Source organism: Anabrus simplex, chromosome 2 (assembly GCF_040414725.1).
Source record: "Anabrus simplex isolate iqAnaSimp1 chromosome 2, ASM4041472v1, whole genome shotgun sequence".
Taxonomy (NCBI): Eukaryota; Metazoa; Arthropoda; class Insecta; order Orthoptera; family Tettigoniidae; genus Anabrus; species Anabrus simplex.
In genome coordinates, this window is record NC_090266.1 from 377,874,731 (window position 1) to 377,897,841 (window position 23,111).

A 23,111-nucleotide genomic window follows, 5' to 3' on the forward strand; every position below is an offset into this window, starting at 1 on the left:
AGCCTAGCTTTAATTTGAACTAGCTGATATACCCGTGCTTCGCTACGGGATTCTCAGAAAGACTGACTTTGTGGTTTTCCTAACTGAAATCTTACAAAGGTCATTACAAAAACGTAAGTATGAATGTAGCGATTAAAAGCAATGCTATCATATAAAATACTCGATCAAATGGAAAGCCGCACGTTTTATCACTTTTAACGAACAGTGCAGCGGTTAGATTGCGATGCCAATCTAATAGTCCAAAGTTCCAGAGCTGGGATGACCAGCCTGCAGATTGCCATGAACACTCATCTGCCATTATTCCGTTAAATATGCACACTGTTCATTCCAATCAGTGCCTCAGAGTAGGGATTGAATAGCCCGAATGCTATGATGATCCAGTGTGTTACGTACCAGTAGTATCAGAAAATTTATAAACCAGGGGAATGGCATGCTAAAGAAGAAAGTTATCTAATTCCCCAGCTACTTCCCATCAATATTCAGGCAGGCTGTTACACTCTGTACGACTGGGCGAGTTGACTGTGTGGTTAGCGGTGCGCAGCTGTGAGCTTGCATCCGAGAGATAGTGGATTCGAACCCCATTGCCGGCAATGCTGAAGATGGTATTCTGTGGTTTTCCACTTTCACACCAGTCAAATGCTGGGCCTGTACCTTAATTAAGGCCTAAGGCACTCCTAGCCCTTTCCTATCCCATTGTCGCCATAAAACCTATCTATGTCGGTGCGACGTAAATCAAATAAAAAATACTCTGTACGCAGCAGCAATCCTATCTATCGGAGATGAGGGGCAACAGAAGACACAAAGCACATCACGACAAACAATGGTCAATGTAATGGTATTGTTGATCAATCTTATGAGCTTTCTATATTGTAGGCCTTCACATTTAGTTTTCTTTCAACTCTGTGATTTGTAAAATATTTTATACCGTAAACTGTAGTTTCTTATTCTCCAAATTTACACACCGATTTTCATTAAATACTGTTTACCCATTTTCTCATTACTCGGTGCTGATATGGACTTAGTAACAAAAATCCAAATTCATGAATATCTTTGTGATCATAGCCAGTACGGTGACAATGTATAAGACATGAATAATAGGAAATTTAATACTATATAACAGTTATGTAGCATTCATCGATTACACCACTAATAAGAAATATTTGAGAATTACATTTTACGCCTTCCCCTAAACTACCATTTTTCTCAGCGTGAATACAATTATTGATAGCCTAGATTGTAGCAACTTATTCCCCAACTTTGCATACCCATTTTCTTTAAAATAGACCACTAATAACATAAATAGTTCAGCATTCAATTTTAGGCCTTCCCCTAAACTACCATTTCACTCAGCGTGAGTAAAATGATTTATAGCCTAGATTGTAGAGGCTCATCCCCCGACTTCACATACCGCTTTTCATTAGACCACTAATAACATAAATAGTTGGGAATTCAATTTTAGGCCTTCCCCTAAACTACCATTTCACTCAACGTGAGTAAAATGATTTATAGCCTAGATTGTAGAGGCTCATCCCCCGACTTCACATACCGATTTTCATTAGACCACTAATAAGTTGGGAATTCAATTTTAGGCCTTCCCCTAAACTACCATTTCACTCAACGTGAGTAAAATGATTTATAGCCTAGATTGTAGAGGCTCATCCCTCGACTTCACATACCGATTTTCATTAAATTCGCTTCAACCGTTTTCTCGTGATGCGTGTACATACATACAGACAGACAGACAGACAGAAATTACGGAAAAGCAAAAAGTGCATTTTCTTGTTACTATGGACATGACCGATACAGAAATACCATTATTTTCAAATTCTGAGCAATGTACAGACAAAACTCTTATTTTATATATATAGATTATAAATTTACAGTGGTGATACCCACAAGGGAGGAGTGGGCCGCGAATGCTGGGGCCCGTCTTAAGTCTGGGGGCTGTACATGGTACATAGATGGCTCGCGGACGGAGACGGGCACAGGCGCCGGGGTCTGGGGGCCTAAGACAAGGCTCTCCCTTCCTATGGGTAAATATGCTACTGTTTTCCAGGCCGAAGTATACGCAATACTAGCCTATGCTGTATATATATGGAATATGCCTGGACACAGAAGATGCATCACTATTTGCAGTGATAGCCAGGCAGCACTAAAAGCACTATGTGCAGTTAAAACAACATCAAAACTGGTATGGGAATGCCAAAGGATGTTAGATCAGCTGTGTGAATTTAGCTCAGTTACCCGTTATGGGTCTCTGGGCACACAGGTATCAGTGGAAATGAAGAAGCTGACAAACTAGCGAAACAAGGCTCAAAAGGTTCTTTCACAGGACCAAAGCCCTTCCTGGGAGTGTCACTTCGAAGTGTGAGACTGGTAATATCCCAGAGGACAAACCAGTCTCACTTAGATATTTGGAAGAGGTTAACTATAGCAAGGCAGGCACGTGAACTTATCAAAGGGCCTAGCCAAAGTTATAAAAAGGTCCTAATGAATTTGAATAGGACCAGAATGAGAATGGTAGTTGGACTGTTAACTGGCCACAATACCTTACAGAGACACCTACACATCATGAAAATCACCCAGGATCCGATGTGTAGAAGATGCGGTAAGGAGGAGGAGACCTCCGCGCATGTGTTATGTCAGTGCGAAGCTCTTGCAAGCACCAGACATCGATACCTTGGCTCACATTTTGTGAGCCTGGAAGACATCAAGAATGCCAATATCCGGACACTAGTATCATTTATAGAAGCACTAGGGCTGGACTAGGCAAACCTGTTTAAGGGGCACAAAGGGTCTTCATAGACCTACCGGTACGTGTGGAGCTCTGCGAAGACAGGGCTCACCCATTTCTTATCTATCTATCTATCTATCTATCTATCTATTGGTGACCGAGCAAGTTGGCCATGCATTAATGGGCGCATAGCTGTAAGGTTGCTTTTGGGAGAACCGAGCTCGATAGCTGCAGTCGCATAAGTGCGGCCAGTATCCAGTATTCGGAAGATAGTGGGTTTGAACCCAACCGTCGGCAGCCCTGAAGATGGTTTTCCGTGGTTTCCCATTTTCACACCAGGCAAATGTTGGGGCTGTACCTTAATTAAGGCCACGGCCGCTTCCTTCCCAGTCCTAGCCCTTTCCTGTCCCATCATTGCCGTAAGACCTATCTGTGTTGGTTTGACGTAAAGCCAATAGCAAAAAAAAAAAAAGCTTTTGGGAGGTAGTGGGTTTTGAACCCCACTGTCGGCAGCCCTGAATATGTTTTTTGTGGTTGCCCATTTTCACACCAGGCATATGCTAGGGTTGTACCTTAATTCTGGGGCTGTACCTTAATTAAGGCCACGGCCGCTTCCTTCCCAGTCCTAGCCCTTTCCCTCCCATCATCGCCGTAAGACCTATCTGTGTTGGTGTGACGTAAAGCCAATAGCAAAAAAAAAAAAAAATGAGCTTTTGGGAGGTAGTGGGTTCGAACCCCTCTGTCGGCAGCCCTGAAATGTTTTTTGTGGTTTCCCATTTTCACACCAGTCATATGCTAGGGTTGTACCTTAATTAAGTCCATTGGCATTTCCTTCCAACTCCTGGCCGTTTCCTATACCATCGTCGCTGTAACACCTATTTGTGTCAGTGTGATGTAAAGCCAATTGTAAGGAAAGAGGCATATAAGAATTTGTGATTTTGTAGCCTTCTTCTAAATTCCTATTGTTCAGGTGTGTGTTAATTTTAATAGCCTTTCATATTTTTCATTCATTATTCTTGGAAATAGCTGTTAAGTCTTGGTTCTGTCAAATGAAATTTCTTGCTCTTTTTCTCAGGAATGCTTACCTGCAACTGATATTTCCGTGTCTTGGTTCTTGATGTGATGGGTGTGGCCTTTCAGTTAAGTGAAAATCAGACGTTCCGTTTCACCTCACAGCAGATACTGCAGCTACATTCAGTGTGATAGACTCCATGGCCTATAATTCTATTATGTCTTTGACTGGTTGCGGATAACGAGTTAACTTCCTGTGCAGTTTGTAAATGACCGAGCTCGATAGCTGCAGTCGCTTAAGTGTGGCCAGTATCCAGTATTCGGGAGATAGTAGGTTCAAACCCCACTATCATCAGCCCTGAAGATGGTTTTCCGTGATTTCCCATTTTCACACCAGGCAAATGCTGGGGCTGTACCTTAATTAAGGGCATGGCCACTTCCTTCCCACTCCCAGCCCTTCCATTCCCATCGTCGCCATAAGACCTATCTGTGTCGGTGTGACGTAAAGCAACTAGCAAAAAAAAAATGTTTGTAAATGGTTTTTATTGTATAGATATTGAATCCCATTGGAACCTGAAATATTTGTCCTGAATGAGTAAATTCATAATTCTAGTATAGATGGTCTGCTATTGGAAAGTATAAAATTTCCAGTTAACTCATTCTTTGTTGCCAGCTTTTTGCCGCAGAGTGCCAATTTGGGCTCATCAGTTGGTAACTAGCACACCTAGGATGCATGGCTAGGGCATATAGTGGAGGCTATGGACTATTTATATTGAAATTGTTTTGATGTCATATTTTCTTAGCATCTTCCCAATCTTGCTGTCGTGTGTCTGATGTCTGGAAGTATCGCTACCCTCGGATGGGTCATATCTTCCTCCCCTGTGTTCTCATCCATTGTGACCTATTCCTTTACTTCGTTCAATTTTTCTAAAAACTCATCTGATATTATATAATGAGTATCCATTTCTTCTGAGGGTTCTGGTGAGGTGTTCTTTCTCTTCTTCAAGGTGTTCTTCATCCAGTATGGCTATACCCCTATTAATTAGCGATTTTAGAACAGCTTGCTTTTGTGATAGGTGGTGGTGAGAAGCGCTATGCAGGTACCTATGTGTATGTGTGAGTTTCCTGTATACTGCACGGCTCACAGTCCTACTAGTGTTCTGTTTCACTAGGACATTGAGAAGTGGTAGTTTCCCTCTACCTTAATTTCCATGTTGAACTGAATATTTCCATGAATGGAGTTGAGATTGTCCAGAAATAACTGAAGATTATAACTCATGTGAGGCCCAATGACAAATGTGTCGTCCACATAGCAGAGAAAGCATTTTAGTTTTAGGATTGTTGTGGTCATGGCTTTTTGTTTGAATTGTTCCATACACATAATTGCAATTACTGGAAGGTGTGCTCATTCCATCATGGCTCTTTCTTTCTGAAATACGTGGGTTAGACATTCTTTGGCTATTGTTGACAGGAATTCTATCACTTTCAATCAATCAATCAATCAACCAATCAATACTGATCTGCATTTAGGGCAGTTGCTCAGGTGGCAGATTCCTTATCTGTTGTTTTCCTAGCCTTTTCCTAAATGATTTCAAAGAAATTGGAAATGTATTGAACATCTCCCTTGATAAGTTATTCCAATACCAAACTCGTCTTCCTATAAATGAATATTTGCCCCAGTTTGTCCTCTTGAATTCCAACTTTATCTTCATATTGTGATCTTTCCTACTTTTATAAACACTACTCAAACTTATTCATCTACTGATGCCATTCCACGCCATCTCTCTGCTGACAGCTCGGAACATACCACTTACATGTAATAAATATCATTTTTGGTCCGTATTGATGATATTAGATTGAAATAATAACATTAAGTTATTTATTAGACCACCTAATCAATACAAAATCGTCTTGGATGATTTACATAAATTTGTTAGCTAATAGTGGGACATGTTTCGCCTTCCCTGAAGGCATCATCAGCCATAGTCTTAACCTTAAATTAAAAATAAGCGTCTAAATAACATGTAGTAATGAAATGAATTTTAAAAATCTTGAAGAGATTTGAAGTAAAATAACATTAAAAATAACAATGATGGTTTGAAAATACAATGTGATGAGATACAATAGTGGAAGTATTAACAAATTAACATTAGAAGGCTGCTAAAATAAGTACAATGGATAAAACAACAGATTGTTATACAACAAGTAGTAAGATTGCATAAAAGTAAAGTTGATAGTCATGGCGGTTATAATTAGACGATGGCGAAAAATCTTATAATCTAAGTAAAGAGGAGAGAATAAAAGTCAGAGTTAGTCGAGAGATCCAAAGTTCATCATGATCTTGAAGATAAAAGACGAAAGTCAGATGCATATGGTGAAGTTGTAGAACACGTTGAGGATATGAAGTTGGTGAATAGAAGTTGAAGAACAGTTTCAAATAGGATCACTATGGACCATCTCAAAATTTGAAGTGATGTTCAAATGTTGTAAATTGTCAGTTTGTAGATATTCTTATTGAAAAAGCATATCAAAGTGGAATCTGTAAATGGAAGCAAGAAACGTAGCGTTAGCCTACACAACAAAAAACACTAATCGTAATTTATTCTTCAATCACAATTCTATCAACATCACAGACAATAGTTACTCTGGATCAGGAATATACAGATTGAAATGCTCTACATGTAATTTTTCTTATGTTGGCCAAACTGGCCGCAGCTTCTCTACCAGATATGCCGAGCATTACAATGCCCAAAGACACAACAAATTCTCCGCAATGGCCAACCATATGAGGGACACCGGGCATAAATTCACCACAATAGAACAAGACCTCCATATCCTAAAAAGAGTCGATAAAAGCAAACTCATGACAGAATATGAAAACTTATTTATTTTCCTCGACCAACATTTTAATAAAGATAAAAATCTAAATGACACTATTGATAAAAAAAGCCCCTTGTATGAACAGATTCTTATTTTATTACGAGAATCAACTTCCCTCACCAACAAATTCTTAAAAATCTTCAACCTCACATCAATTAGAGTTCCCACCTCCCCTACAGCTAATATACCCCCCTCCCTTCCCCCCGCCGCTAGTACCTCTAATTCAAATACAACCAATAAACCCATAGCCACACCCACCGGAACATCGCTCCCTCCAATAGCCTTACACCGTTACAACACGCGCAGTAATACACTCTCTTCCTTAACTCCCACCAATAGCAGCCCCCCTCCAATAGTTACGTCAACGCAAACAGATCCCCCTCCAGCACAAAACTTCAGTTATAACACACGTAGCAAGAAGTCTACGGTTGCAAATTCTTCTAACTCATAATATTACAAGCTATCTTTGTCACCGTCAAATGGTAAGTGCATACGATTCTACTTCAATAATTTTCAAATATCTTTTCACACAATTAACGCTACGTTTCTTGCTTCCATTTACAGATTCCACTTTTATATGCTTTTTCAACTAGAATATCTACAAACTGACAATTTACAACATTTGAACATCACTTCAAATTTTGAGATGGTCCATAGTGATCCTATTTGAAACTGTTCTTCAACTTCTATTCACCAACTTCATATCCTCAACGTGTTCTACAACTTCACCATATGCATCTGACTTTCGTCTTTTATCTTCAAGATCATGATGAACTTTGGATCTCTCGACTAACTCTGACTTTTATTCTCTCCTCTTTACTTAGATTATAAGATTTTTCGCCATCGTCTAATTATAACCGCCATGACTATCAACTTTACTTTTATGCAATCTTACTACTTGTTGTATAACAATCTGTTGTTTTATCCATTGTACTTATTTTAGCAGCCTTCTAATGTTAATTTGTTAATACTTCCACTATTGTATCTCATCACATTGTATTTTCAAACCATCATTGTTATTTTTAATGTTATTTTACTTCAAATCTCTTCAAGATTTTTAAAATTCATTTCATTACTACATGTTATTTAGACGCTTATTTTTAATTTAAGGTTAAGACTATGGCTGATGATGCCTTCAGGGAAGGCGAAACATGTCCCACTATTAGCTAACAAATTTATGTAAATCATCCAAGACGATTTTGTATTGATTAGGTGGTCTAATAAATAACTTAATGTTATTATTTCAACATACCACTTAGTCGAGCAGCTCTTCATCTTTCAATTCTTCCCAGCCCAAACTTTGCAACATTTTTGTAACGCTACTCTTTTGTCGGAAATCACCCAGAACAAATCGAGCTGCTTTTCTTTGGATTTTTTCCAGTTCTTGAATCAGGTAATCCTGGTGAAGGTCCCATACACTGGAACCATACTCTAGTTGGGGTCTTACCAGAGACTTATATGCCCTCTCCTTTACATCCTTACTACAACCCCTAAACACCCTCATAACCATGTGCAGAGATCTGTACTCTTCATTTACAATCCCATTTATGTGATTACCCCAACGAAGATCTTTCCTTATAATAACACCTAGATGCTTACAATGATTCCCAAAAGGAACTTTCACCCCATCAGCGCAGTAATTAAGACTGAGAGCACTTTTCCTATTTGTGAAACTCTCAACCTGACTTTTAACCCCATTTGTCAACATACCATTGCCTGCTGTCCATCTCACAACATTTTCGAGGTCACGTTGCAGTAGCTCATAATCTTGTAACTTTTTTATTACTCTATACAGAATAACATCATCCGCAAAAAGCCTTACCTCTGATTCCACCTGTTTACTCATATCATTTATATATAAGAAATCATAAAGGTCCAATAATACTGCCTTGAGGAATTCCCCTCTTAATTATTACAGGGTCAGATCAACACCACCTAGATATAAGGCCTGAGCACGAAACCAAGATGGCTGACAATAGAGGCAATCATCATAATGTCACTATGGCATCTTACCATATGTTTTAATTGATCTGGCTACTTAAACCTCAAAATAATTACCCCAAACCCTCATTCTTTCAGATAAAAGTCACTTACACCTTCAAGAAACTATTTCTGAAAAAAATAGGGATAGTTGATACACGAGGTTTCTAAATAATGCTGAAACTCAAGTGAGGTTCAAGAATTAAGGGAATGGCAGAATACCGAAATTCATAATAAATGTTTTATTTTGTCCCCCCACCCACAAAAAAAAAATTGAAAGCAACAACACACTTATTTACATAAATGCAGATTTGCATGACATTCAGTCCTGTTGACAAATAACACGTTTCTTCCTCGTCAATACATTCTTTGACATGGAACTTTTTTTCTTACAATAATTATTCAAAAGAATGTTTGTTGAAGTCCACACCAGTTTTCTACAAACACATTCTGATGTATGTCTGTTATTGCACATATCTGGCTCCCACAAAAGTTCTTTATCATGAATAATTTTCATTGTACTCTCACATGCAACCTCCCTATGATCATTTACTAAAAGAAACTCTGTTTCAAAATCTGTACATAATTTTGTTACTACCAGATAATTATGTATTATTACATTGATAACAAACATTTCAGGGAACAAAAGCCTACCCCTACTCTTATTTCTAATTAGATTATATGCCTCATCATCAGCATCAATGAAGTCCTCAGTAACAAGAATTCCTTTACAGTGTTCACATTTCAAATATTTTGAGACACTATAGCAACAATAACCTGCTAAATAGACTAAAATTGGCATGTCATTGTTACAGTTTTCAATATCGTGTAAACTTATATGTACATCTATGCTCTTACACAATGAATTATCAAAATCCAAAAAGGCAGAGGATTCAAGAGGCGGGTCAGAGAACTCATCTACTTCAATCTCCCCAAATGCGTTTGATCTTATCTTTAGAGTCAGTGATGACAGTAACCTTAACTTCTTTTCAACTTCAAACAACTGCCTCACAGAAATATTGTACTGCCCTCCTGCAAGCTGCCTATATTTCCCAAACCTGTCTTCTAATATGTCTGTTTGAAATTTTCCTAATAGGACATATGCAAAATTAAGTTTTGACAAACAATATTCTATCAACATCAACAATCCTTCAGTTGTCAATATCAAAGCAGCCATTGTTTCAGATGATAATGAACCTTTTACACCTAGATCTCTCCACTTTACTAGCCATTGTAGGAATTTCTTCAAATATTGAAGCCCTTCCCCTGAATTCGAAGAGACTGGACACATTAAGCTGTTGTTGAGCCTTACCCCTTTACCTGGTGTTTTGACATTGACAACAGCCCACCAATCTATTATTATTTTGATATATGAGGCTGTTTCTTTATAATATGGTAGCTTACACTTTTCACCTAACACTTTCAGCCCTTCTATAACATTGTCATTGAAAACTTGCAGAGCTAATTTTACATTCTGCCTTTCAAATGATGAAGGACTTAATGCTTTGAGAGACAGACCATAACCATATTTTATGAACTTTTCATGCTCAAGATCATATAATTTCTTAATTGTAAGAAAAGAAGCACACTGCACTGCACTGTTATCTTCAAAATCAGGGAAGTTCATGCACATATTCTCATCCTTTCGATTTAACCAGTTATTGCGAACACATTTGAGCAAGTGAACACTATCAAACACAAAGAAAAGTGGTCTGCTCTCATCAGCAGGGTGCGGGTAAACACATTTCAATTCATTTTCAGGTGAAAATATTTGCATGCATTTTCTGTTTACAGAACTATTATCGCTAACAACACAAACAACTTTAAACCCTATTTCCTCTAATCCTACAATAACTTTTCTTAGTACACCATGCAAATATTCTCCAGTAATTGATTTTACAGGTAATATGTGAGCTACTTCCTTAAAATCAGATAACAAACTTGAAACCATAAAACAATAAGCACCTGTTGCTAACTGCTCATCATTGAATGCTTTGCCAACAACATTACCACCTTTATAGTCCATTAATGGTTTAACATGAATTTCATCCATCATAAGCACAATGAACTTATCACTATCATTGCCAGAAAATTTATCCCTTATATACTTCAGGAAATTGTTATCATGCTGTTCTATTCTAGGATCTACTTTTAAAGAAGAAGAAAGCCTCCTGATGGTACATGGATGAGGCAGATACAATAAATTGAGATGTCTGAGGTATGCATAGCAATGGGGTGAAATGGACTGCAATATTGAAGATAAAATCAGAAAGGATGGACTATAACTCCTCCTCTCGTGTGACCAAAGTGCAATCTGTTCAATCATGAATTCAAGTTGTCCTTTTAGTCTCGGTTCTAACATGCTGACTTGTTTCAAAAGGTATGCTGCTAAACCTAAAATGTCATTAGTGCTGTTTGCACTGTGAACCTCAGAACTTAACGTGTCAACTTTTTCAAGAAGCACTGAAATTTCATCCAAGTCCTTTACAGACTGTGGGAAATGAAAGTTACCAATACTGTCTAATTTTATGTTCTTATAGTATACACTTAACTCCAAAGTTTCATTGATAACTATAGAACTAATTATTTCAGGTTCAGGGTTCAACACAATTTTAACTATTACTATATTTACACCTTTGTGAAGTATGTCCCATGATTCACCTACAATCAGATTATTTAACTTGTCTTTCAGGTCAGTGAAATTAGAAAATGTTATTCTATTCTTGTGTAAATTATATTCTACTTCACTCTCCTCGATTGCTGCCTGGATACTTTCATTTTCTCTTCTTCTCTTCTCTTCAGGACCTTCTCGATACGTTTTTGAACTACTCAAATACGCTGGGCAATTTGGCAAAAGTGAAGGAACAGCACTGGGGATAAGTCGTGGAACCTTCAGTGGTAGAGTTATAAGCTGTCCATCCTCACAGTGGAACTCAGTATGTTTCCTTATTTCGGACGGATTAAAATGTAATTCACAAACCTGCAATTACAGACAATCAGTTAACCTAACCTGAACGAATTTCACCATACATGTTAGAGGTTAGATCCCGTCTAACCTAATAGCCATTTTTTCAGATATATTATACTACCATCTCTTGATTATATTAATATATGAACACACTATGAAATAAAACATTTGCGAATAAAAAATGCATAACCTAGTATCTAGTTACTTACCACTGAATACTTCGTTGGAACGAAATTCTCGCGCTTTATTGCACATATCCATTTCTTTTTTAGATCTTCATCTTTCGGAAATCTAAAAATCTGTACTTTGCTATTGGCACTGTAGTTTCCCCTACAATTAGGCACACAACATTTGTAGACCATTATTGTATTTTGTATGACAAAATTACGGATCACTTTCACAAGGCATTGCCTCAACAGTCCGCCATTTTCCTTTTAATCTCGACACCATGCACAGGCCTTATATCTAGGTGGTGTTGGTCAGATAAAGCTTCACATACTCTAATTCTCTGAGATCTATTTACTAGAAATATAGCAACCCATTCAGTCACTCTTTTGTCTAGTCCAATTGCTCTCATTTTTGCCAGTAGTCTCCCATGATCCACCCTATGAAATGCTTTAGACAGGTCAATCGCGATACAGTCCATTTAACCTCCTGAATCCAAGATATCTGCTATATCTCTCTGGAAACCTACAAGTTGAGCTGAACTACCTTCTATCGAACCAGTTATTAATTTTGCGAACATGTCTAATATAATCAGAAAGAATGCCTCCCCAAAGCTTACATGTAACGCATGTCAAAATTACTGGACTGTAATTTTCAGCTTTATGCCTATCACCCTTTCCTTTATAGAAGGGGCTACTATAGCAACTTTCCATTCATCTGGTATAGCTCCTCCGACCAAACAATAATCAAATAAGTACTTCAGATATGGTACTATATCCCAACCCATTGTCTTAAGTATATCCCCAGAAATCTTATCAATTCCAGCCGCTTTTCTAGTTTTCAAATTTTGTATCTTACTGTAAATGTCATTGTTATCATATGTAAATTTTAATACTTCTTTAGCCTTAGTCTCCTCCTCTATCTGGACATTATCCTTGTAACCAACAATCTTTACATACTGCTGACTGAATACTTCTGCCTTTTGAAGATCCTCACATACACACTCCCCTTGTTCATAAATTATTCCTGGAATGCCCTTCTTGGAACCTGTGAGCTTGCATCCGGGAGATAGTGGATTCGAACCCCATTGCCGGCATCCCTGAAGATGGCTGTGGTTTCCTATTTTCACACCAGCCACACCAGACTGTACCTTAATTAAAGTCTAGGCCGCTTCCTTCACACCCCTATTCCTTTCCTATCCCATCGTCGGCATAAAACCTACCTGTATCGGTGTGACGTGAAACAAATTTTAAAAAAACCTCAGTACGCTGCAGTAATCCTATCTATCGGGGATGAGTGGAATCAGGAGACAAAAAGCACATCACAACAAACAATGGTCAATGTAATGTTATTGTTGATAAAGTTTGTGAGCTTTCTATATTGCAGGCCTACACATTAGTTTTCTTTCGACTCTGTGATATTAGGGCGTCTTACAAAATTATTTATATCGTAGACTGTAGTTCCTTATTCTCAGACTATACATACCTATTTTCACTAAATTCTGTTTACCCATTTTCTCGTGACTCGGCTCTGATATGGACTTAGTAACAAAAATCTAAATTCATGATATCTCTGTGATTATATGCGGTACGGTAACAATGTATAAGACATAAGTGATCGGAAATGTAATAACTTGTTACATAACTACTACTAACTTACGACATAACTAAAGTTATGTTAGTTATGTAGTATTTATCGATACGACCACTTATAATATAGATAACTTATTTGAGAATTACATTTCAGGCCTTCCGCTAAACTACCATTTCACTCAGCGTGAATGAAATCATTTATAGCCTATGTTGTAGTGGTTCATCACCCGACTTTATATACCGATTTTCATTAAATTCTCTTCAGTCGTTTTCTTGTGATATGTGTACATACATACATACATACATACATACATACATACATACATACAGACAGATATTACGGAAAAGTAAAAAATGTATTTCCTTGTTACTGTGGACATGACTGATACAGAAATACCATTCTTTTCAAATTCTGAGCAATGTACAGACAAAACTCTTGTTTTATATATATATATAGATTACATTTCAGGCCTTCTGCTAAAGTACCATTTCACTCAATGTGAATAAAATCATTTATAGCCTAGATTGTAGTGGTTCATCACCCGACTTTACATTGCGATTTTCATTAAATCCTCTTCAGCCGTTTTCTCGTGATGCGTGTACATACATACATACAGACAGAAATTACCGAAAAGTAAAAAATGCATCTCCTTGTTACTGTGGACATGACCGATACAGAAATACCATTCTTTTCAAATTCTGAGCAATGTACAGACAAAACTCTTATTTTATATATATAGATTATAATAAGGTGGGTCTTTACCATTCCTTACCTACCTTAAAGGTACAAACCTGTTTTCGCATTCCTCAACAGTTTCTTTAAACCCATCCCAGAGTCTGTTTACATTTTTATTTACCGTTTCCCACTGATCATAGTTACTTTTTAGAAACTGCCTCATGCCTGCTTTATCAGCCATATGGTACTGCTTAATAGTCCTACTTTTAAGACCTTCCTTTCTATCACATTTATTTTTAACTACGACAAAAACAGCTTCATGATCACTAATACCATCTATTACTTCAGTTTCTCTATAGAGCTCATCTAGTTTTATCAGCACCATATCCAGGATATTTTTCCCTCTGGTTGGTTCCATCACTTTCTGAATCAGCTGTCCTTCCCATATTAACTCATTTACCATTTGTTGGTCATGCTTCCTGTCGTTCGCATTTCCTTCCCAGTTGACATCTGGTAAATTCAGATCTCCTGCTACAATCACATTTCTTTCCATGTCATTTCCCACATAGCTGATTATCTTATCAAATAATTCTAAATCCGTGTCAGAGCTACCCTTTCCAGGTCTGTACACTCCAAATATATCAAGTAGCCTATTATCTTTAGAAATGAGTCTTACACCTAGAATTTCATGTGTCTCATCTTTAACTTTTTTGTAGCTTACAAATTCTTCTTTCACCAGAATGAATCCTCCCCCTCCCACCATTCCTATCCTATCTCTACGATACACACTCCACTTCCGTGAGAAAATTTCAGCATACATTATATCATTTCTCAGCCATGATTCAACTCCTATTACAATATCTGGTAAATATATACCTATTAAATTACTGAATTCTATTCCTTTCTTTACAGTACTTCTACAGTTCAACACTAACAATTTTGTAATCCCTACTTGATTTCCGGTTCCCTGTTCCCTTATCACTGCTCCCTAGGCCATCCGTTTCCCTGAATGTACCTCCCTATAACCCTTCGAAACAAATTTCCTAACTTACAGGTATATGTACCACTGCAGTTTAAGTGAAGGCCATCTGAGCGCAGATTTCTATCTCCTACCCACCCATAAAGATCTAGAAATTTCACTCCCAGTTTCCCACATACCCATTCCATAGTCTCATTTAAATCCCCAATCACCCTCTAGTCATGTCTAGTCTAGCAGCAGAAATACTTCCGTTAGTGGCACCTTCGTGAAAAGTGGCACGACTTCAAAGCTTACTAATAAGCTCCTGCTTTCAACTGATAAATCTGTACCACATTTCACATGGTATAAACCTAATTTCCTGCCATGTCTAGTATTCCAGGTCTTGAAAACATGAATCAGAACATGAAGAATTCCTATCACGGAAAATTTATAGCGTTCTGACATTTCTTTTCACCATTAACAGTGAAGTGGATGCTGAAACACATTAATGTAATTTTTCTGAAGGCTGCTGTGGGTGCAAATAATTTAAATTGTTATATTGATATTTTATTGCATATTTTTGCTAATGATTCCTGAATGAAACAGGGCTTCCTACAACTGACCATTCTTGGAGTATTGATCAGGAGGTTTGTAAATTGGTGTAATTTTATTCCCTAACCATTTAGAATTACCAAAGGCTTTCCTCATTACATTTGATCTCGCATGCACCTGTATATTCAGATATCCTTAGTAACTTATTTTTGTCTTCTTCTTCTTTCAGATGGGCATTACCTGATGAAATGGCTGAAGCAGGATTTTACCATCAACCTAATTCAGTTGGAGATGATAGAGCCATGTGCTTTACATGCAGCATATGTCTTGTGTGTTGGGAGCCAGCTGATCAGCCTTGGTAAGAATTATTGATTTATGCTCTTGGTAGGAATACCCATATTGTTGGTAGCTACAAGGTATGAACAGTTAAACTAGAAAGAAAACCACACTACAAATGTTTTATGTAATGTTTTTCGTATTTGTGAAGTAATGTCTTGCCTGCTAAGAATGCAGTTTGGTGATTGTACACAGGTTCATGCACAACACAAAGCCAACAAAGCAAAATATGTGACTGCTTCCTTGTTTCTTCATGTAACATAAAATAACTTGCAGTCAATCATGCTAAAGTTCAAATAATTTTGTCTCTGTTGGTATGTTACATTTTAAATTTGTTTCCACTGATATGTAAAGCATGGTATCTGATTCATTTTATATATACTGCTGAAAAAAATTTAGACACAGATGATTTTGATTGCCTGTAGGGTTTAACCAGTTTGTCTGTAAGTGAATAGTTTTTGTTGTTGTTGTTGGTGTTCCAACATATTTTTCAAAGTGTTAATAAACTTGACCATATTGGCCGGTATCACTTAAAGAAATCTTGTAAAACAGGGCTGTGAATGGGTCCACCTTGTCAATACTATTACATACCCAAAATATATAGTATGTGTTATTAATTACATATTACATCAATCATGTTTCAAGAAAAACTACCATTTTTTCCCCTCTGCAATCTTCAAAAAAGGTGCATAATACTTGATCTTAAAATACACTCTTTAAATTAAAGGTAAGCATTTGCACTAAAAACTTGTGCAATATTGCAACAATTTCCCTTTTGTTGTGGTCTAAAAACTTCCCTATTCTTCCAAGAAAACAGTTCTTGTAATTTTCATTAAAATCCTACATACTGGTACTCTACAGAATAATCTGTACCAGTACAGGTATGCAGGATTACACGAAGAAGATTACAGGAATTGTTTTCTTGGAAGAAGAGTAAAAATTTTTAAATAATAACAAACGGGAAAATGGATACAATATTGAACAAGTTTTAGAATGATTGCTTATTTTCAGTGAAAATAGACTGTCTTAGGATCAGGTATAATGAGTTTTGGAACTTTTTTTAAGATTGCTGAGGAAGGGAATTGATTATATTCTCAAAACATTTTTGATGCGATATGAAATAAATAAATTATATACATGGTGATTGGAAACAACGTGGATCAGGTATATGAGCGTTAAATTGTTGGTCATACTGGTGAATAATTTGAAAAAATAAGTCAGTATCTGTCGCGGTTGTCATTTTATGAGCTGGTGAAGTTAGGTAATCAGATCGCTTTGCGGACAAAATCTAACGTGCTTTGTGAGGCGTTGTTATTAAATCTGCTTGTGGCTTAAGACCGGCTTGGGAGTATCAATTAAGGATCTTCACCAGGGAAGGGGTTTGAGCATGGACCTCTGAGCTGATAGGATCCCGCCATAGCAAGTACACTATGGTGACACCGCCATAAGACCTATCTGTGGGCCGATGACCTTCGATGTTAGGCCCCTTTAAACAACAAGCAAGCATCATCAAGACCTATCTGTGTTAGTACAGCCTAAAGCAAATTGTTGAAATAAATACCTTAACAAACATAACCTTCTTGATCCTCTTCAGTCTGGCTTTAAGAAAAGGATAAACAGTGGAACCTCGATATCTCGAATCACCTCTGGTGCGAAATTTTGTTTCAAGTTATCAAAATTTCGAGATATAGAGAATACTGTTTTAGAGCATGTATAGAACATAATTGAATCATATTTATCTACGGGATTATAATGAATACATTATTTTTAACAGTATTTAAAAATATACATACAAACTCTATTTTACAGCTTCACCTTAATTATAACCCTTATTATAGTCATTTTTAAGAAAACAGGATACAGTAGTGAAACAAGAAACATACCTTCGTTAACATCTTTGGAAAACATCTGTTGGTCTCTTCTGTTTGTTACTGTTAACCTTTCCTCCCTTATCGTTGAAACTTCTCGTAAATACCACGCAGCTGAGATTCGTAAATGGAGCTTCTCATCGGCAACTTCGGGGTTGCTTTCGTACGTAACTGGTAATTAATTCACACCCGAGAAACAGCAAGGCTTCGCCGATTTTCCGATCATTAGATGTTTTCATTTTCCGGTTCCCATCATATTAGCTTCCAGCATTACTGTAAACGTTATTTATTTTTTTATTTAAAAAAATGCTATTTGTTCGGGGCATCGACCCATGTGGGTCTTTTGCTTCTACTGGCACCATATTGTATGAACCTGCGTGTAATTGTAATGTTGGTAGTGTGGAATGTTGTGCGTGAGGAAAGGAAGTTTAAGGATGTCAAAAACACCCAGTCACCAGGCCAGGGATATATAATGATTACAATTAAGAAACCCTGACCCGGCCGGGAATCGAACCCGGGGCCGCCGGGTGACAGGTGGACACGTTGCCCCCTACACCACGGGGCGGGATACTCTAAACCTTTCTTTACTTGTTAACTGTTCCTCGCAAACCACAAATGCCACATTGCACAGTTAATGTTGCCCAAATTTCAAGTAACATAGTATTTTTTGTTTCAAGGGCGGAAGTGTTGGCTTCAAGAAATTTGTGTAACCGAATTTTGAGTATCATCATCATCATCATCATCATCATCATCATTTCCCTTTGTCCAGCTGTAGCCGGGTAGGGGCAAATATGGTTCCTCTCCACTTTCTTCGGTCTTTCCATCACTCCTCCTCCAACTCTGTGTCCCAGTCCAGGTTTCTTTCTATGATGCTGCGTTGTATGGTATCATTCCATCTCAATCGTGGTCGTCCACGGCCTCTCCTTCCTTGGATTTGCATTTCCATCACCTTTTTTGGCATTCTATCGTCGCTCATTCGCTTTATGTGCCCAAACCATCTTAGTCGGCTCTTCTCTATTCTATCATTCATTTTTTCCACTCCAGTTTCTTCCTGGATTTTCTCATTCCTTATTTTGTCTCTTCTACTCTTCTGTATCATACTCCTCAAGAACTTCATTTCGGCTGCCTGTATTCGACTCTCATCCTTCTTTGTCATTGTCTAAGTTTCTGCTCCGTAAGTTGTTATGGGTACGTAATACATCTTGTACATAGTATCCTTTGCTTCCGTTGGCATGTCTTTGTCCCATAACATGTTTCTTACACTATGATAAAAGCAACTTCCAGCTTGAATCCTTTTACTAATCTTAGCATCCAGTCGAGCATTCTCCATTAATTCACTCCCCAGGTATTTAAACGTTTCCACTACTTCCAGGTGTTTGTCTGCACGTCTAATCTGACCTTTCCCTTCTTTCTCCCCTCTAGTCATAACAAGAGTTTTACTCTTTTCTACACTTATTTTCAATGCACATTCTTCGATCGTCCCATTCACCACATTCAACTGTTCTTGAACCTTCCTGTCGTCTTCTCCCCTAATCACAATATCATCTGCAAATAACATCATGTTCATTTCTCTTCCTCCATATGGTGCTTTTGCTGTTCTCATGATATCATCTATTACTATTGTAAACAGGATTAGTGATAGAACACTTCCCTGTCTCTGCCCACTAGTTATTTTGAACCAACTTGTCCTGCCAACTTGTGTTTGCACGCAACTACAACATTCCTTATACAATGCCATGATCATTTTTATTAATCCCTGTCCAATTCCTTTTTCCACCAGACTGTCCCAAACTTTCGTCCTGGGGACACTGTCATATGCCTTTTCAATGTCAATGAATGTCATCACCATATCATTCCCGTACTCCCAATGCTTTTCCATTAGTTGTCTCATAATGAAAATGGGCTCTATTGTTGACCTTCCACTTCTGAAACCAAACCGATTTTCCTGTATCTGATTCTCAACCCTCAACCTTATTCTACTTTCCAGTATCCTTTCCATTATCTTAGCAACATGGGATATTGGAGTAATTCCCCTGTAGTTCTTCAAAACTTTCTTATCACCTTTCTTGAAAATTGGGATGATTATTCCTTTTTGCCAGTCCTCAGGGACCTCCTTATTCTCCCAGACATTCCTGAGAACCCGATATGTCCACTGCAGGCCTACAGCTCCAGCTGCCTTTATCATCTCCACTGAAATTTCATCTATTCCAGCAGTTTTTCTATTCATCTTTCTTAACTGCCATTTCAATTTCATTCATTGTAATTTCTTTATCCATTTCTTCATCAACTAAATGCCTTTCCTGGTCGTCCATTGAATGACTGTCATCCGTTCTTATGTTCAGCAGCTTCTGAAAATACTTTCTCCATCAATTTCTGATTTTTTCTGGCTTTGTTAAAATTATGCCACCTTTATCCTTCACAAATCTGGTGTTTACTTGATCTCTCTTTTTGTTTCTTAAGACACGATACAGTAATTTCTTGCTGCCCTGCGTATCATCTCTCAATTTCTTTCTCCACTACTTTCTTGGCCAAATTCTTTGCCTCCACATATTTTCTTCTACTTTCTTCAGTCTTAGATGTTTTCCATGCTTTCCATGCCATTTTCTTTTCTTTCACTTTAATCTTTACCCCCCCACCGGGCGATTTGGCCGTGCGCGTAGAGGCGCGCGGCTGTAAGCTTGCATCCGGGAGATAGTAGGTTCGAATCCCACTATCGGCAGCCCTGAAGATGGTTTTCCGTGGTTTCCCATTTTCACACCAGGCAAATGCTGGGGCTGTACCTTAATTAAGGCCACGGCCGCTTCCTTCCAACTCCTAGGCCTTTCCCATCCCATCGTCGCCATAAGACCTATCTGTGTCAGTGCTACGTAAAGCCCCTAGCAAAAAAAAAAATAATCTTTACCCTATCATTCCTCCAGTGTGTTTCTTTGTCTTTCACATTTCCTGATGTTCTACCACACACCTTTTCTGCACATCCAACCAGTGCTTCCTTAAATCTTTTCCATTCCTCTTCAACATTCCTCACCTCTGTCCTGGGTACCAAGGGTATTATTTCCCTTTGAAATTCTTGTATGCTTTTCTCCTTCAACTTCCATACTTTAATTCTTTTCTCTCTTCTTAATTGGGTTTTTCCAACTTTCAATTTTCCTATCACAACTCTATGATCTCCACCAAAGGCTTCTTCAGGCATGGCTGTTTTGAGTAATAGAGAAATAAATGCACGTGAAGAATAGGACAAACAGCCGGGAAATTTAAGTTATTTCGAGATACTGAAAATGCGAGTAATGGAGGTTCGAGATATTGAGGTTCGACTGTAGTACTGAAACAACCTTACTGAAGATTGCAGATGACATACAACAAGCCATGGATCAAAGACAAGTGACGGTCCTCACCCTTCTTGACTTCAGAAGTGCTTTTGATGTTGTGAATTTAAATATTTCTTTGCCAAAATTACAGCTATGCATTTGAGCCAGATGTTGTCATTAATGAGAGTAAATCACAGTGGAGTGTAGGAAAAACAGGAATCCCTGATGGCAGTGTCCTAGCTCCATTTCTTTTCAGTTTATATTTAAGCGACATCTCGAAATGACTTCAATTTAACAAATACCATCTGTATGCTGACGATCTCCAAACATACTATCTTTCCCCAGTTATAAATGTCAATTTAATTAATGACAATTTCAACAATTTAACACAATTTGTTGAAGAAAATTTTCTCATTAATCCAAATAAAACGCAAGCGGTAATCCTTTGACAAACTGGACTCATAACTAAACTCAAAAGCAACAAGAGCTAAGTGGTGTTAATATTACTTTCTCAAACACATTGAAAATCCTGAGTAACATTATGACTGAAAATCTAAATTGGAATTTACTTAAATGAGTGTATGTATGAGAGTACATGCTTCTCTTCATCCTCTCAAACATCAACAACCTTAATCCCCATAAAATGTAAAAATTAGATTGTTTCAGGCACCCATACCCCTGTAATTTAATTATTGTGTTTTACTTATTGATGCGACTATTGAACAGAGTAGTAAGTTATAAAACCTCCTATTACATAACGGCGCGGGCAAACCCCCACTACCCTGCTGTGACACATACTTTCCAGAATTCTCACAAGACAGCCAGGGTTCTTACATCAGCGAGAAAGGCTAGGTTAAATAGATCAAGGTCAGGAACCACTCATTGTAGTGTGATTGCTGCTTGGGAGACTGATTACCTCGGAACCAGTAGGGGTATTTCAGTCGCCTTGACAAAGAATACTCCAATGTATTTGAAACTTTGGCAAACTGTACATAATGCACAGAAAACAACACGGTTCAACCCGGAAAATAAACTAAATAATTCTACACACCGTGGAAGCTTCACCTTTTAAGATTTTAAGTTAGGCTGGATAGATATACTTACAGAAGTGTGGGAGTTTGGTTCTTACCTAGTCCATTCATACTGTACCATCTTGCTCACCCTTGGTCTGTGTTCAGTTACATTATGCTCATTGGGCCTAGTTTAGCCAACTCACTTATATTTTTATTTCAAACTTTTTTTGAGTCTTGTCATCGATTGTTCTGACAAATCTCACCTCAGCTGCCTTCACCTTCCCTTTTTCATGGTTCATCTCTCACAGCCTTAAGTCAAATTTACATTTAATATGTTCGTAGACGATTGGTGATATTGTTCATTGTTGGAGCCATTTAATTAGCTTATTGTGCAGTTGTTTCCTGATATGATTATATTTGCATTAGTATGTGCTGTTCAAATTATTTTTGGACCAGTGTTGGAGGACCGAGCCTTTGGATTTCCAATGACAGAAGTGTCAGTGCCCAAATTAAATTTGTCTCCTTGACTGTGAGCATACAGGCTACTAAACTGTTGTTACACTGAATCAGTTTTATTGTTAGTTTTCTCATATGAAATCACAAATAACTTATCTCTATCCTTTTTTAAACCTGTTTGCCCTCAGAAAATTCTGGGGGATTTGCTGATATAGAGGTTTTTATTTTTGTGAACATTGGCCAACTTTTCTCTGAGGCCCCCCCCCCCATCAATTGTGCCATCTCCTTAATTATGTACAGGTAAATTTCTTCAAGCTTGCTTGTCTTTGTATGTACAGTAACCGTATTCTTTTCTGGTAAGCCCTTGCTCTCCATTTGTGTTTATCTCCTTTATATAGTATTTGATACACATAATATTTTTCAGTGATTTTTTCTTTCATGTATGTGTCGGATTTTAAAGTAGATGTAATTAATCTCATGTTCCGTTATTTAAGCCATTTTTTAAGACACCTCATGATTATAATTCAATGAGTGTATTATATTGTATTGAGTAGGTGGTTGTTAATAAAAGAATTTTATAATTTTAATTTTAAAGTAGAGCCGGGCTGAGTGGCTCA

At 37.6% G+C, this 23,111-nt stretch overlaps 1 protein-coding gene across 1 annotated transcript in view; it reads left to right on the plus strand.

Moving 5' to 3' along the window:
• Bruce (BIR repeat containing ubiquitin-conjugating enzyme) overlaps positions 1 to 23,111 on the plus strand; it is a 1,406,664-nt gene that overhangs the window by 74,669 nt on the left and 1,308,884 nt on the right. The window contains exon 6 of the mRNA XM_068225988.1: positions 15,746 to 15,874. Coding sequence (XP_068082089.1) covers positions 15,746 to 15,874 — 129 coding nt within the window. The remainder of the gene's footprint in view (positions 1 to 15,745; positions 15,875 to 23,111) is intronic.